The 18,325-nt window shown below is 37.3% G+C and overlaps 2 protein-coding genes and 1 pseudogene across 2 annotated transcripts in view; 2 read left to right on the top strand and 1 right to left on the bottom strand.

Annotated features, from left to right (window-relative positions):
* The window catches only part of GABRR3 (gamma-aminobutyric acid type A receptor subunit rho3), a 79,630-nt gene extending 74,820 nt beyond the window's left edge, over nt 1–4,810 (bottom strand). Inside the window, exons 1-2 of the mRNA XM_081572566.1 lie at nt 4,699–4,810; nt 3,198–3,295 (exon numbers count right to left, since the gene is read on the bottom strand). The gene's annotated coding sequence lies outside the window, so the exon portion shown is untranslated. The remainder of the gene's footprint in view (nt 1–3,197; nt 3,296–4,698) is intronic.
* LOC145539633 (olfactory receptor 5AC1-like) lies at nt 2,546–3,380 on the top strand (annotated as a pseudogene).
* A 2,218-nt stretch (nt 4,811–7,028) lies between the features above and the next one.
* Nucleotides 7,029–8,887, top strand: LOC145539105 (olfactory receptor 5AC1-like). The gene has a single exon (XM_081572568.1). The coding sequence runs from the start codon at nt 7,964–7,966 to the stop codon at nt 8,885–8,887; it is 924 nt and encodes a 307-aa protein (XP_081428694.1). The 5' UTR covers nt 7,029–7,963.
* Nucleotides 8,888–18,325: the final 9,438 nt, after the last annotated feature.

The raw sequence follows: 18,325 nt of genomic DNA, 5'->3' as shown, positions 1-18,325 counted from the left end.
AGCGACTAAGCACACACACACATGTTCTCTGAACTCTTATGGATACACAGCTATATACTTGGAGAATGAAGACTTGAATTCATGCTATTACATGTAGAGTTTGTGTGCTTAACCACTACGCTATGCTACTTACTAAGTAGCAAAGAGGACTCATTGTCTCACAGGCTGGAGGCAGATAGATGTTCCTTAGAAAATCCAGGGCGCTACAGATAAGAATCTGACAATGAGGCCATAAATTGTTTTAGGTATAATTATTTAATAATTTAGAGGTAGAAAATTAGCTTCAGAAAATTGGTTACATTTTTGTGAAAATTTTCTTTGCTAGAATAATATGTTATAGAGCTAATCTATTTAATATTTTTATCTGTAAAAGTGGAATTCATTCTGGCCTTTATTATACTTTCACAGAATCTGGAAGGTTTTCCAACAGTGAAGAATGATAGGGTTATGGAGCTGTTAGGGCAGTTTGTCTTTGCCTTCATCCTGGTTCTTGTTTACTTTGTACTTCTCTGGAAATAGGCAGAAAGATGGAGTTGACCACATCTGCCTGGAGTCACACCTTATATCCTAGGCAGAGTGTAAAACAGGATAACGTGCTCCTTTCAGTGATTTGACAGCAGTGTGCTTACTTAATAATCACTGCCAGTTTAACCAACTCTCTCTTTGTACTTTTAAGTCTAATATTAATCCCCAACCATCTCTTTTCCTATTCTCTATGAAGACGTAGAAGGACTTTTTCTCAACATAGCCTCTCTTTTCAAAGGGGAAAACAACTTCTAGGTTCCTTTCTGTAGAAAATATCCCAATTCTTATCTATACTTACAGCTCAAAGATTAATCGTGTCAGAACTGAAGTTTTCACAAAATCTATATTTCTTAAATTTTCCACACGGTGTCCTCTCTTTGAATTATAAAGTAGGCACTTTAAGAAAACATTTTAGGCCAGCAGAGACTTGGCAGTAAAATCTACAACAACCTTGTACAGAATTGGTGACTAGGTTAAAGAAATAAAAATCTGCATTGGAATGAATCCCACTTGGCTGAGTCATTGAAAAACAGGGAGTTGTGAATCCAACAATTGTGAATACTCCTTTGCAGGGTTATGTACTTAGATCAGCTGTTTTTAAATGGGTAGACCCTGCAGCAGGGATTTGGGTATACAAAATACATTTTACATTCACAATTCTTCATAATTTCTCATTGATGAAATGAATTGTGATGATGTAGACTTAGGTTTACCCCCTGGGTTTCCACAGGATCCAGACTTCTCACTTGCTTCCCAGGATTATAAAACTCACATATAACTTCAGGTTAGTGGTTTCCTATTAATGTTGTTGATCTTTTTCCTTATTTGATTTGGATTTAAACAACATTTATAATTTTTACTACTTAAATTGAAACAGCTCCAAAACACAGGCTAATCTCTTCGACTATAGTGTCTTCTGTAATGCTTTAATCCACGCTGATTTTGAAATTCCCAGTTCTTATCTCAAACACAGCAGGAAAAAAAAATGCTACAATTGTTTTAGTATTATGGGCCTCTGATATATTAGAAACATTCTCGGTTAACTTCATGATAACTGTTTACTTGGCATATTTAACAACATCTCTTAGATTCTTTTCAAACCTGCACATGAGCAGCTAGTGTCAGGTTTCTTTTTCTTCTGAAAACATGGGTTATTTCAGCATCTTATATAATACCTGAGTTAGAGGTTCTATATTTGACTGAGTCAAGAATGATGATGTTCTAGGTTAGGAGCAATAAAATGTTTGATGATGGACTGAATGATTATAATCACGTATGAGAGTTTATTGGATAAAATTAACAAGAATATATTTGAAATTTGAGTAGTTTTGATGAATATATCATCAAAAGAGTCTATAGGAATATGGGATAATTTCATGAATATATGATCAAACAACATAATGATAATGGATAGAAATCAGCAGAAATGGGATTTCAGCTTACTGTCTTACTCATGTCTTAGGATGAAAAAAACATATATATGTGCATATAAAGGTATAGCCTACTTTTTGGTTCAGTACTAAGTACATGAAAGAGTTTTGTTTGAAACAATGAAGAATTTTTTGAACCAGTCTGAATTTTTAGAGATTTTGGTATAAAATGCATAATGTATTTTTCACTCTTAATTCTGTAGAAAGTTTCAGTGTTAATACAATACATTCAGTTTTAAGATATTTACGAGTGACAAGTTATGGACTAAGTTAACTGGTGTTTATAGCCTCCTCCATAAACCTTTAAGTACATATATATATATACATACACACACACATATATGTGTGTGTATATATACCTTTAAAAAAGACTTTGCTTCTGAAAATTATTTATAATATTTATCACATCATTTAGTTGTTCAGTCATGTCCAATTCATAATACTCTGAAGTGTGTTTTAAAAAAGAGAGACACTACTTCAGTCAGAGCATCAGAAACAGAGGAAGACATTACCATCCAATACATATTTCATGAATATTGATTAATTTTTTTATTTCTATTCTCCCATTGCAGTGGTCAGCCTGAGTGGATATGATGGAGGCAAACAAGACTCTGGTGACAGAGTTTGTTCTCACAGGACTCACAGATCTCCCTGGGTTGCAGGTCCCCCTGTTCCTGGTGTTCCTGGTCATCTACCTCACCACCATGGTGGGCAACCTTGGACTGATTTTTCTCATCTGCAAGGACCCCCATCTCCAGACCCCCATATACTCAATTCCTGGGCAGCTTGGCCTTTGTAGATGCTTGCTCTTCATCTTCTGTGACTCCCAAGATGCTTATGAAATTTTTATCTAAGGATCACATATCCTTCGTTGAATGCATCACCCAATTCTATGCTTTTGCTTTCAGTGCCACCACAGAATGTTTCCTCCTGGTAGTGATGGCCTATGACCGCTATGCAGCCATATGCAACCCCTTGCTTTACCCAGTGGTGATGTCCAACAGACTCTGCACTTGGTTGATAAGTGCATCATATGCAATTGGTTTTCTGCATCCTATAATTCATATAGGATTATTATTTAGATTAACTTTCTGCAGGTCCAATATAATACATCATTTCTACTGTGAAATCTTGCCACTTCTTACAATTTCTTGCACTGATCCATCCATTAATGCTTTGGTGCTTTTTATTTCTGCCTCTTTTATACAAGCTTCTACTTTTATGACTATCATAGTTTCTTACACCTTTGTCTTCTTTGCCATCCTGAGAAAGAAGTCAGAAAAGGGAAAGAGCAAAGCCTTCTCCACGTGCAGTGCCCACCTTCTTTCTGTTTTCTTGTTCTATGGCAGATATAGAAAAATATCTGTAAGTTCAGTTAATGTTACTGCAAAGAATACACACATGCAATGCAATAAAATTCCTTAACTGTATACAGTTAATTATTGGGCCTATTTCTCAGTACAGGGACATGAATATGAGGCTTAAGAATTTCAGTTGTTAACTGAAACAGTCCTACAGACTTAAGAGAGCAAACTTATGGTGACCAGAGGGTTAGGGGTCAGGGAGAGGGATAGATCAGGAGTCTGGGATTGATATGTACACACTGCTATATTTAAAATGGGTAATGGAGCTTCCCTGGTGGTCCAGTGATTGAGAATCTGCCTTGAAATATGGGGGGACATGGGTTTGATCCATGGTCAGGGAACAGGGATCCCACATGCTGGGAGCAAATGAGCCCATGTGCTGCAACTATAGAGTCTGTGTGCCACAACTGCAGAGTCCCTGTGCCACAACTACAGAGTTTGTGCACCACAACTAGAGAGTCCCTGGGCCACAACTATAGAGTCCGTGCGCCACAACTACAGAGCCAGTAGTTACAGTGTGTAGTTATACAACCACAGAGTCCGTGGAATAGATACATGTATATGTACAACTGAATCACTTTTCTGTACTCCAATACTCCAATATAAAATAAAAAGCTAAAAAAAGAATTTCAGTTGTCATTTTATGTGCAATGAGAAATTATTAATAACATTTAAACGGGGGCAAGCACGTGTTATGGTGTGGTAATGAAACAGTACACATTTTATAAAAATCAGTCCTGTGTCAGTGTGGAAAATAGATAGGATGACTGTGTTAGAGGATGCAGATAGCATAGTTAGGAGGTTATTTAATAAGCCAGGCAAGAGATGAATGTATTTTCGATTTTAGTACTGATGCATAAAAAGAAATATTGGATTTAAGACATCAGTGGTAGATGAACTCTTGGTTTGACAGGAAACACTGGAAGAATACCAGGTTTGAGGGCTGAATAGAGGAAGACCATAATTTTAGATTTGGATGTGTTAATGCAGGTACCTTTGGGAGTTTCAAGTGAGCAAGTCAGGTAGGTAGTTGGGTAGTGGCAGCATTAAAGAAAAAAAAAAGAGGAAGGAAAACAAGCTTATTCTAAATTCTGTTCAGTGATATTTTTAAATATGTCCCCAAAGTGAACTTTGAGGACACAATGGATAATTTCAATCGTTATAACTAGAAGTATATGATGATTTGATGATTAGCTTACAATACCCAGTAGAACAACTTTGACTTCATCCTACCTACTGGGAATACTTTGGAAGCATTAAGGGAATTTCAAAACTTTTTAAGAATGGGTTTGGAAACAGGAGAAAGAAATGTTATATTCTTCCAGTTTTGCGTTTCCAAGAAAAAGCAATGCATAAATAATTGTGCTTCGTTTCTGTACCTTTTATGTTACTTTGAGAAAATCAGCACATTTTCAGTTTCCCGTATTTTACAGGAGCTGGGTGAGGATGCAGACATTTTCATATTTTAATTATTATAGCTTTGTAATTTGCCTATATGATAAGAAAATATCTAAGTAAGACATTAAAACCCTAAACAGGTCTTTTCATTTTTTAAGTCAGCAAACAAAATCTCGGCAAGCAAATAAATGTTTGTCTCAACATGAATATTTCAGTTAGAATTTTTGCTGTGTAGATAACACATTTGTTGAAATATTTCTTAATAAGAAACTTTGTTTAACATAAGAATGGAAAATAGAAAAACAGTGATAAGAAAAAAATCAGGGTTTATTTTATAAATATGAAGTTTTAAAAATTGAGAGATAAGCTATGAAGCCTAAAGTTAACTTGTTTGTAATTTTCAGAATGGGAATTCTGGCTTCAGGCTTATTATATATAATAAAAATTCTTTAGTTTCATGGAATCATGAGTATGTACACTAAAGTCACTAAAGGTAACTTTAAAAGACTCTGCTATGTAACTCTTGAAAAAAAAAATTCACAGAAGTTATTATTCTTGTCTAAATTATATTAATACATTACAGGAACTAAAAGTAAGGATAGCAATGATTTGGTTATTTGAGATTCTAAAAAGAGTTGGGCCAATTGATGCAGGGAAAGTTATTTCTTAAGATTCTTAATTTCCAATTAATATTTCTGAGATATATATATTTGCTGCTTTTCTCATGGAACTGTTTTCTGACTTTCACTCTCCTCTACTTCAATTATTACTATCTCTACTCTCACTCTAGAAAAACCAGTGTTCTAAACTTAGTGTCTATTATTCACGTTTCTCAATGAAAAAGAGAGATTTGAAAAATACATTGCTAGTTTTACAATGATGAGACCATAGATTTTACACTTCTTGGGATCTTACTCTTCTGCAATAATTATACATTGTGGAAATTCCAAAATTAAAATTAGGTAGACTAGCTCTTTTTCATGATTGAATTATATTCCATAATATGAATGTACTCTGTTTTATTTAACCATTTCACTGTTGCCATATCTTGTCTTTGCTGTTGTGTCCAACTCTTTGCTATCCCATCTTCAGTGTCTCCCAGAATTTGCTCAAACTCATGTCCGTTGAGTCGGTGATGCCATCCAACCATCTCATCCTCTGTCGCCCCCTTCTCTTCTTGCTCTCAATCTTTCCCAGCATCAGGGTCTTCCTCAATGAGTCAGCTATTCTCATCAGGTGGACAAAGTATTGGAGCTTCAGCTTCAGCATCAGTCCTTCCAATGGACATTAAGGAGTGATTTCCTTTAGGACTGACTGGTTTGATCTCCTTGAAGTCCAAGGGACTCTCAAGAGTCTTCTCCAGCACCACTATTTGAAAGCATCAATTCTTTGGTGTTCAGCCTTCTTTATGCCAACTCTCACATCTGTACATGACTACTGGAAAGACCATAGCTTTGACAAGACGGACCTTTGTTGGCATAGTGATATCTTTGCTTTTAATATGCTGTCCAGGTTTGTCACAGCTCTTCTTCCAAGGATGAAGTGTCTTTTAATTTTGTGGCTGTAGTCACCATCTACAGTGATTTTGGATCCAAATAAAATAAAATCTGTCACTGTTTCCACTTTTTCCCCATCTACTTGCCATGAAGTGATGGAACCGGATGCCATGATCTTACATTTTTGAACGCTGAGTCTTAAGCCAGGTTTTTGATTCTCGTCTTTCACCCTCCTCAAGAGGCACTTTAGTTTCTCTTCACTTTCTGCCATTTGGGTGGTATCATCTACATATTTGAGGTTGTTGATATTGCTTCAGCAATCTTGATTCCAGCTGTGAGTCATCCAGCCCAGCATTTCACATGATGTACTCTGCATATAAGTTAAATAAGCAAGGTGACAATATATAGCCTTGATGTACTGCTTTCCCAATTTTGAGAACCCCATGAACACCATGGTCTTTGCTACTCTGAACAATATTACAGTAAATATTCTTTGTATATTTACCTTTGCATAGCAGTGCTTTTATTTCTAGGATATATATGTATATATACAAATGATAGGTGAAAAGATATATGTATTTTAAAAACTTAAATGGGATTGCATAAAATTGCTTTTCAAGAAAAGGCTGTTGCAAATCATAGTTCCACAAGTAACATATGAAAGTACTACTTTTCTCACTCTAGTTATTTTTATTCATTTTAATTTCTGCTATTCTGATATATGAGAAAGGAAGTATCCTTCTAGTTTTGTGTTTTTGTTCTTGTTCACATGTGTGTATTTGTGACATAGAAATTTTGGCATCTTTTCATTTTATTTATTGGTTATTTTGATTTCTTCATCTGTAAACTTGCTTATTCTTATCATTTACTCATTCTTCTATTAGATTGTTTGCCTTTTAAAATCTATTCTTAAGTTATTTTATATTATAGACATAAATCTATGTCTTTCATATACATGGAGGATATATTTCCAAACTAATTATCTACGCTTTGACTCTGTTGGATATTGTTTTGCTATGCATTCAAGCTATCTATTTTACTGGCTTCCTTCTCTTGGACAACAATTTCTCTGTTCCCTATGTTATATCATTGTCTTCTCAATTACTTAGATAATATCTATTGTGTTGGGTAGGAGACTAACCTTATTTACTAATCCTTCCAGACAGATAGCAAAGAGTGTCAGCATAACCCATTAAATCAACTGTCCTTTTCCTACTGAACTGAAATATCATATTTGTTTCATGCCACATTCCCATTTCTACTGGAACCTACTTCTGAGTTCTCTATTCTGTTTCACTGATCCTCTGGCTTCTTCTTATGCCACTATCTTAATGTTTTGATTATTATGTCGCTGCATTGTTGTTCAACATCAGTTAAGCTATTCTTGACTGCTCAATGTTTATATTTTTCTTGGGCAGAATGAGAAGTTATTTTCTTCCATATGAATTTTAATGAGTTCAAGCAATTCTAAAAACTGTAAGTTACCCATGTTAGATTGAAAAGGATTTGCATTTAAATTTGGTAAATGTGAATTTACTTATCAATTTAAGCGAATCAAATTTTAAAATATTTTATTACAGATAATTTTGTATATATAAAAGCAGATTAAGTGAAGATAAAAAATTAAGAACTACTAATTAAATGAGAAGCATGTCTTATATGTTAGTAATATAACAATTCACTGTTTTTATGACTCTTTTGTGAATTTTCCCTCACTTACTCTTTCATTTTAGTGATTAGCTGGTCAGATATGGCAGAAGAAAATATGACTCTGGTGACGGAGTTTGTTCTCACAGGACTCACAGATCTCCCCGGGCTGCAGGTCCCCCTCTTCCTGGTGTTCCTGGTCATCTACCTCACCACCATGGCGGGCAACCTTGGACTGATTTTTCTCATCTGGAAGGACCCCCATCTTCACACCCCCATGTACTCATTCCTGGGCAGTTTAGCCTTTGCAGATGCTTGTTCTTCATCTTCCGTGACTCCGAAGATGCTTATAAATTTCTTATCAAAGAATTATGTAATATCTCTCTTTGACTGTATGACCCAATTTTATTTTTTTGGGTCTAGTGCCACCACAGAATGTTTCCTTTTGGTGGTGATGGCCTATGACCGCTATGCAGCCATATGCAAGCCTTTGCTTTATTCAGTAGTCATGTCCAACAGACTCTGTATTCAGTTTATAGGTGTTTCATATTTCATTGGTTTTCTACATTCAGCCATTCATGTGGGTTTGTTATTCAGATTAACTTTCTGCAGGACCAATGTAATACATTATTTTTACTGTGAAATTTTACAACTGTTCAAAATCTGTTGCACTGATTCTACACTTAATACACTTCTGGTGTTTATCTTTTCGGCTTTTATACAAGTCTTAACTTTTATGACCATCATGGTCTCTTATACCTTTGTCCTCTTTACCATTCTGAAAAAAAAGTCTGAAAAGGGCAGGAGCAAAGCCTTCTCCACATGCAGTGCCCATCTGCTCTCTGTTTCCTTGTTCTACGGAACTCTCTTCTTCATGTATGTGGGTCCTGGGTCTGGCCCCTCCGAAGATCACAACAAAATATATTCTTTATTTTATACAATAATAATTCCTCTACTAAATCCTTTTATTTATAGCCTGAGAAACAAAGAGGTTATAAGTGCTTTGAGAAGAATAATGAAGAAGTGAATAGTTGCCAGACAATTTTCAAACTGTTTCTTCTTTACTGTCTTCTAAAAACGCCCCCAGTCCTAAAGATCTGCCATGACTCTGCCATTTCATCAGAGAACTAGTGGTCAGCATGGTCCATGAACTTCCTACTATTTTTACTTGGATATGGGACCAGTGAAAGTTTGGTAACTTACCTATAACTAGCTCATTTAGAAACACTGTGCTCCATCTTTATCTAGACACTGCTGCTGCTGCTGCTAAGTCGCTTCAGTCATGTCCGACTCTGTGCGACCCCATAGACGGCAGCTCACCAGGCTCCGCCGACCCTAGGATTCTCCAGGCAAGAATACTGGAGTGGGTTGCCAGTTCCTTCTCCAGTGCATGAAAGGGAAAAGTGAAAGTGAAGTCGCTCAGTCGTGTCCGACTCTTAGCGACCCCATGGACTGTAGCCTACCAGGCTCCTCTATCCATGGGATTTTCCAGGCAAGAGTACTGGAGTGGGGTGCCATTGCCTTCTCTGACACAATAACTACAGTAGATGAATAAAGGTCTGCTTCTTGACTGAATATATTCCTGAGGAGAAATGTATTGTTTAGTGACAAAAGTTAGGAAAAAGTAAAAGGTTCTAAAAATTTGGTGGATCTTAGGAAGAAAAATGGAAGCAGGCATGAATTGAAGAATGGAGGATCAAAATTAACCACAGCTCCTACTTATAACTCCACATACTATTTTTATCAGGAATATTGTCTGTAGCATGATATAGCATGATATTCAATAACTTATAAGTTTAGGAATATTTGAGTGTAATAAAAAGCAATCTCAGAGATCAGCCTTGGTTGCATTACTATTTCTATCAGTTTTTAGTAGAAGCTAACTAGGAGGAAGGCAAGGAGCCTAGATCAGAGATAAGAACCTGGTTTAGTATGTAAAGATATGGATGAAAACTTGTGTCAGTGAATTCTCTACCACTAATGTACTTCAATTTGGGATGTGTTTATATATATATTCAAGCATATACAGGGGGTCTTGGAATGGATTCCCCACAGATAAAGGGGGAATATATATATGTATATTCCAGTTTATTTTAGAAGTATTAAATAGACATAAATAATTCAAATCCTCTGTTAGCAAAACAATGTTCCTTGGACAATCTGCTTTTTCTTAGCACATTCATTTAGGAAAAACAGTTACACAAAATGAAAATGAAGTTTAAGTTGTCTAAGAATACATATGCTTGTTGTTCTAGTATTTTAAAAACACTTTAGATATCAACAGTTCCAATAAATATACTAAAAGTATTATCTAAAAATATAGGCATGTGGTAAATTTCTTTTATCATTTAAATTTATCATATAAATATTATTAGAAAAAGTCAACTTGTTTGTATAGTCTCAAGATTATTTCAAATTGGCCCCTAATAATAAAACTTATTTTTAAAATATCCTACATGATTAAAAACTTCAAAAGCTATCTGTTTTCGTAGGTGACTTTTAGCAATTTCAGTCTTTGAAACTCACTTTATAAACTAAATTGGTTTCCTTAACATTTTAATTTTCATTTTGAATAAAGTATTTTTTTCTATAATTTACTATTGGTCTTTTTAAAGTAAATCTTCAATACTCTTCATTATTTATGTACAGGTAAATACATTTATCTCTTAATGTACATAGTACAACATGTTTTATTTGAGGTATTTGCAAAAACAACTACAGTAGTCACCCCTCATCTGTGGGGAATCCATTCCAAGACCCTCTGTGGATACCTGAAACTGCTGTTAGTTCTGAACTCTGTTTCCTGTTTTCTAACACAACTTTAATGTCTTTCCAGTCTTAACTAAGTACTTATCATACACTGTGGCTGTAACTTTTGCAGTTTGAGGTGCAACAGCAAAGTCAACAAGAGTTCCTTTTTCTTGCTTTACATTTTCATGAATGTTCTTACCATAAATTTTAACAACCTCAGCATATGCTTTTTTTCCTATTAAATTGAGAACTTTCATATTTTCACATGAAGGGAGCATTTTATGGTTTTTTGTTGTCAAATCCTAATTGCCAACGTCACTACTCTTGTGTTTGAGGGCCAACTTTAAGTCAAATGAGGGTTACTTGAACATAAGCACTGTAACAGTCAATCTGATAATCCAGACAGCTACTAAGTGACTAGCGATGGGAAATGTATATGTATACAGAATGTATGATAGTGTGTATGCTAGGCAAAGGGATGGTTTACATCCTGGAAGGATGGAGTAGGATGGTGTGAAATTTCATCAGGCTACTTAGAATGGTGTACAATTTAAAACTTATGAATTGCTTATTTCTGGAACCATTTAATATTTTGAGACCATCATTGTCTTTGGGTAATGGAAACTGTGGAAAGCAAAACTGTGATAAGGGGGAACTACTGTATATGTTATGATATCTTTTAATATTTTCACAATTGCACAAGTAATACATGGTTTTATCAGGATTATTTTCAACAAAATCCAAGCTAATATACACATTACCTTGGAAATCAAGGTTAAGTTAAACTTCAACATTTTCCTCCAGTTTGATGGCCCCCTGAGGGATTGACATTTATACAGTCTTGTCATATCAACTCAAGAGATGCATCAACTTGAGATAAATTAGATTCTAGCCAGGGTTGGTATGAACTGATTGCTGAACTGAAATGTTTCTAAATACATTGTATGTCAAGTATCTCAAAATTATTTCTTGTACAGTCTGTGTTTTGTAGAATGCAGCTGCACTAAAAAGTGAGTGTGAGGGTTTCCCTGGGTGGCTCAGTGGTAAATAATACACCTGACTACTCAGGAGACAAGGGTTCAATCCCTGGTCCAGGAAGATCCCACATGCCAACTAAGCTTGTGTGCCATAACTATCGAGCTTGTGCTCTAGAGCCCAGGAACCATAAGTACTGAGCCCACGTGCCACAACTACTGAAGCCCATGTGCCCTAGGGCCCCTTCTCTGCAACAAGAGAAGCCACCACAATGAGAAGCCTGCACACTGCAAAAGAGAGTAGCCTCCACTCTCTGCAACTAGAGAAAAGCCCACACAGCAACAGTCTGCATTCAGAGAATGACTTTGGAAGCTGTATCTGGGTATCTAAGGCCTCTGTCATGTTGCTGTATGTGTGCTGATGCTTCACTTGTTTGGTATTTTTGCTTAAATTCCGGTGAACTTGGGTAACAATTTGAGCAAATAAACAATGGGTAAGCCTATTTCATCTTAAGAATTTGGTTGTCAGTTTACATTTGAAATCTACAGTGGTCTTATTAAATGACCCTTGTGCAGAAGGATGGGTCAGGAGTATCTTTTGAGGTTCTGGTGCTAGGGTAACTGAAAACTAATCTTTGGTTTGAGACAGTGGAAGTTTTTTGAGGCAAGTTAGGGGAGACACAGAAGAAGGGCATGGCAACTCACTCCAGTATTCCTGCCTGGAGAATCCCATTGGACAGAGGAGCCTGGCGGGCTACAGTCCATAGGGTCGCCTAGAGTCGGACACGACTGAAGCAACTTAGCATGCACGGATGCATGGGAGACACATCTTATCAGTGGAATTTAGATGATATAGCTTCAAATTTCTGTGATTTAGCAAAACGTGTTAATAAAGGCAAAAAGGGACAATATCTAAAACACATGGCTTATTTACTTTTAAAAACATTGACAAAATGGAAATTATATCAGAACACAAAGAAGCAGACTGAATGAGGGACTTCCCTGGTGGTCCAGTGGCTAAGACTCTGAGCTCCCAATGCAGGGGGACTAGGTTCAATCCCTGATCAGGTAACTAGATCCCACATGCCACAACTAAGGGTTCACATGCTGCAACTGAAAGATCCCGCAGGCTGCAATTAAGACCCAGCATAGTCAAATAAGTAACTAACTAAATATTAAAAAAGAAATAGACTGAGTGATGCAACAAACATGTAAAATAAAACATGTAGAACAGAAGATGGTGATATCAGCAAGAGAAATGAATTAGTGAGGGTGCAACATAAAATTTGGTAGTGAACTATTACCAGCTGGGAGGTAGAAAACTGGTAGTTAGATCAACTGTATTTTCCTTGCCAAAAATGTCTCAACAAACTTGTTCTATTTACTTCTATTTGGAGTTTGTCAAAGGGTATTTATTACCCTTTGGAGTAACAAAGGATAGTCCTTTTGTTAAGGCAAAAGAATAAAAAGATGGTTAAGATCTGCTTTCAAAGTTTCAACAGGAAAACCCAAACATATATGACTGGTCTAAGTTAAACGGCTTTGGGGTAGTGAACAGAGTTTTCTGGGATTATCAGAAATGGAAACATAATACATAGTGATATGAGTTAGAGACAGAGAGGGCAACATTAAAGAACTAAAAGATAATACTTTGAAGATAATGTGATGTGGTGTTAGTAAGTACTAAAGTTATATTAAGTTACAAATTGGAATATAAGAAAGTAAGGACAGCCTGTAGAAATGTCACCTCTATCTGAATGTTTTACAGGATTTGATATGTTGTGAGAATGGAGGGCTTTGCCATTGCTTGCTAGTATCTATCAGGTATTAGTCTATTTAGCCTCCATTCATTTCTACTTTGACATACAAATCAGAAGCTTTAGAATTGTGTGAACTGATTCTACTGATCACCTCCTCTGTGCTAGGTATGGTGAAAACAGTTTAAGAAGTAGAGTGAACTAAAGGTGGCTAGTATACTAATATAGATTTGGCCAAGGAATTACATTTTTATTCTAATTTCAGAAGAAAGTTCAAACAATTTCATGTGATGAAGGCTCCAATACATGTTTAAATAGTTAATCGCTCCTGTGTAGCTATACATCTTCGTTAGATAAAGAGATTTGATTCCTATAAAGAGGACACAGGTTTATTATTGATACATTGAAAATACTACGATACTTTATCTTTTAGAGAAGGAAGACACCTAGGAATTAGGAACTGTGGTGACATATATGACTAATCCAAAATGGCTAATTCAGTCAGCTAAAATATAGTGCCTTTCCTGATACATAAAAGTTGGGGAAATAACTTGGACTAGACCACAGAAGACACTCTACAAATAGTATGGAATGAATTACTATCTTTGTAGACTCTCTAGATAAGAAGAGGGCTATTTGCACATTAATGAGTGTATTTACTGCACTTGAACATTTTATTAAGCCTTATACTGTTACCCAAAAGAAATCTGCATTTTAATGGGGTTAAGAAAAATAATTCTAAAGACTTATAAACTGAACTCAGTCTCTAAGGAACTGTATCATTCTAAGTCACAAATGACTTCAAATGTGTCTGCTGTACAGTTGCAGAAAGATTGTAGTCTTTAACAAATATTAACACTATCACACAATGGCATTCATTGAGGATTTTAGGCTTGTAAATTACTCGGTGTGCAGCGAAGAAGAACCCTTTGGAAAGCCAAATGCAGGTCTGTTATTAGGCTCTAGTAGAAATAATGTCCCTCAGGGAAAGAGTAGATAATTTTAAACCTTGAGATAACCATTGCATGTAAAGAATGCCAGAGAAATGTTCCAGAAAATGAGATAACACAGCAGAAGTCATTGACTAATGAAAAGAGTATATACAGGAATATCCACTGGTGGTGGCTCTAGAGGAAGTATCTCTTATTTTTGTATTCATGACCAAACTATAACTCTGTCACTGAGACTGAATATAGGACACTCCAAGGATCTACCATCTCCTAGCTCCTAGTGAGCTAGGAGAATAGTCTGAACCCTTTGATTCTTCACCTGATAAAGCAAAGCAAACTACCTGATTCATTAACAGAAGGTCCAGAACTGAGACAAGATGCATTTTGGAAATCTGTAGCCATTTACCTTGCAGATAAAGGATAAGGTCTTAACTGAAGGAGGCAAGAGTAAATATACACAACGGCAGGAAAAGGATAGTATACACGATCGTCACCAGTCTTATTGGGTGGCTTGAAATGAGTCTTGACAGTAATAATTATGTGTAGCACTTTGGGCTTCATTTAACCTGTGGCTGAGGTCATAGAGCAGTAAATCAATGGTCATATGGAGAAGGCAATGGCACCCCACTCCAGTACTCTTGCCTGGAAAATCCCATGGATGGAGGAGCCTGGTAGGCTACAGTCCATGGGGTCGCGAAGAGTCAGACACGACTGAGCAACTTCACTTTCACTTTTCCCTTTCATGCGCTGGAGAAGGAAATGGCAACTCACTCCAGTATTCTTGCCTGGAGAATCCTAGGGACGGTGGAGCCTGGTGGGCTGCCATCTATGGGGTAGCACAGAGTCAGACACGACTGAAGCGACTTAGCAGCAGCAGCAGCATATCCCCTTGGGCAGCAAGGAGATCAAAACAGTCAATCTTAAGGGAAATCAACCCTGAATACTTGTTGGAAGGACTGATGCTGAAGCTGAAGCTCCAGTATTTTGATCATCTGATGAGAATAGCCGACTCATTGGAAAAGTCCCTGATGCTGGGAAAGATTGCGGGCAGAAGGAGAAGAGGGCATCAGAGGATGAGATGGCTGGATGGCATCATTGATGTAATGGAAATGAGCCTGGGAAAACTTCAGGAGATGGTGAGGGACAGGGAGACCTAGTGTGCTGTAGTCCATTGGGTTGCAAACAGTTGGACATGGCCAGGTGACTGAACAACAGCAACAACAACATATATCAAAACTCTGATCACAAGCTGAAGCTAATGTTAACAACTTTGGCTAAGAAGCTTAACACCATGTGGACTTACATTACTCATCACTCAGAAAGCAGTGGTTTAATTAAGGACTGGAACAGACTATTTAAACACCTGATATTAAAAATAAACAGTAATAATGGTATAGAGGATTAGCTGGCTTGACTATATAAGTATTTCCATCTGAATAAGAAGTTTAGTAAAGTGGGGATACCTCTGCCACAGTTTTCAGATACAGAGATGGTAGTGAGGGAGTGGAGATTTCTATACTTAAAAAAAAGTAACTTGAGGCCTATCTTCTTTTTAATTGAGATATAACTCCATGGGATCCCAAAGAGTCAGACATGACTGAGCGACTAACACCACCACTACATCACCACCACCAACTTACATATAGGCTTCCCTGGTGGCTAAGCAGTAAAGAATCCACCCACAATGCAGGAGACGCAGGAGATGTGGGCTTGATCCCTGGGTTGGGAAGATCCCCTGGAGGAGGGCATGACAACCCACTTCAGTATTCTTGCCTGGAGAAACCCATGGCCAGAGGAGCCTGGCAGGCTACAGTCCATAGTGTTGCAAAGAGTCAGACACAAGTGAAGCAACTTAGCTTGCATGCACAACTGACATATAGGGCTTCCCTGGTGGCTCAGATGGTAAAGAATCCACCTGCAATGCAGGAGATCCAGGTTCGATCCCTGGATTGGATAGATCCCTGGATAAGGAAACATCTACCCATCCCAGTATTCCTGCCTGGAGAATTCCATGGATATGGGTGCCTGGTGGGCTACAGTTCATGGGGTCACAAAGAGTTGCACATGACTGAACATCTAAGCACACACACACTTCACTTCTGAGCCATAGTCAGCTCCAGGTCTTGTTTTTGCTGACTATATAGAGCTTCTCCATCTTCAGCTGCAAAGAATATAATCAATCTGATTTCTGTATTGACCATCTGGTGATGTCCATGGTAGAGCTGTGTCTTGGGTTGCTTGGAAAAAGGTGTTTACTATGACCAATGTGCTCTCATTGCCCTGCTTCATTTTGTATTCCAAGGCCAAATTTGCCTGTTACTCCAGGTGTCTCTTTACTTCCTGCTTTTGCATTCCAGTCCCTTATGATGAAAAGCACATCTTTTAAAAATTTTGGGGGTGTTATTTCTAGAAGTTCTTGTAGATCTTCATAGAACTGTTCAACTTCAGCTTCTTCAGCATTAGCGGTTGGGGAATAGACTTGGATTACTGTAATGTTGAATGGTTTGTTGTGGAAACAACCTAGGTCATTCTGTTATTTTTTAGATGGTACCCAAGTACTGCATTTTGGACTCCTTTATTGATTACGAGGGCTACTCCATTTCTTTGAAGGGATTTTTGCCCACAGTAGTAGATATAATGGTCATCTGAATTAAATTCACCCATTCTAGTTCACCTTAGTTCACTGATTCCTAAGATGTTGATGTTCACTCTTTCCATCTCCTGCTTGACCACACCTAATTCACCTTGATTCATGGACCTGACATTCCCGGTTCCTATGCAATACTGTTCTTTACAGCATTGGATTTTATTTTCATCACCAGAGATATCCATAACTGAGTGTCATTTCCACTTTGGCCCAGCTGCTTCATTCTCTCTGAAGCTATTAGTAATTGCCCTCTGTTCTTCCCCAGTAGCATACTGGACACTTTCTGACCTGGGGGCTCATCTTCCAGTGTCATATCTTTTTGCCTTTTCATACTGTTCATGGGGTTCTCACAGCAAGAATATTGGAGTGATTTGCCATTCTCTCCGTCAGTGGACCACATTTTGTCAGAACTTTTCACTACGATCTATCCGTCTTGGGTGGCCCTGCATGGCATGGCTCATAGCTTCATTAAGTTATGCAAGCCCTTTTGTCACAACACGGCTCTGATCCATGAAGGGAATATACATTTTTGCACAGCAAAGGAAACCATAAACAAAATGAAAAGACAACATATGGACTTGGAGAAAAGTGCATATTATGCAACCAACGAGGGCTTAACTTTCAAAATATAAAAAACGTTTATACAACTCAATAACAAAAAAAATCAAATAACCCAATTGAAAAATGGAGAGAAGACCTAAATACACATCTCTCTAAAGAAGGCAAACAGATGGCCAATGAATACATGAAAAGATGCCCATTAAGCTAATTATTGCTACTGCTGCTGCTAAGTCGCATCAGTTGTGTCCGACTCTGTGCAACCACACAGACGGCAGCCCACCAGGCTCCTCTGTTCCTGGGATTCTCCATGCAAGAATACTGGAGTGGGTTGCCATGTCCTTCTCGAAGCTAATTATTAGAGAAATGCAAATCAAAAATACAATGAGGTACTACCTCACACTAGTCAGAATGGACATCATTAAGAAGTCCACAAATAATAAATGTTAGAGAGGGTATGGAGAAAAGGGAACCAAAAGGGAACCCTCTTACATTGTTGGTAAGAATGTAAACTGGCACAGGTGCTATGGAAAACAGTGTGGAGGTTCCTCAAAAAACTAAAACTAGAGTCAGTTATCATATGAGTCAGCAATCCCCCTCCTTGGCATATGTCCAGACAAAACTATAATTCAAAAATATACGTGCACCTCTATGTCCATGTTGTCCAGTCGCTCAGTCATGTCCAACTCTTTGCAACCCCATGGACTCCAGCATGTCAGGATTCCCTGTCCTTCACCTATGTTCACAGCAGCACTATTTACAATAGTCAAGACATGGAAACAACCTAAATGTCCATCAACAGATGAATGGGAAAAAAAGATGTGGTAT

This window comes from Giraffa tippelskirchi, chromosome 2, assembly GCF_054371585.1.
Source record: "Giraffa tippelskirchi isolate mGirTip1 chromosome 2, T2T-mGirTip1v1.2.pri, whole genome shotgun sequence".
Lineage (NCBI taxonomy): Eukaryota > Metazoa > Chordata > Mammalia > Artiodactyla > Giraffidae > Giraffa > Giraffa tippelskirchi.
This window is presented reverse-complemented; position numbering and strand designations above follow the sequence as displayed.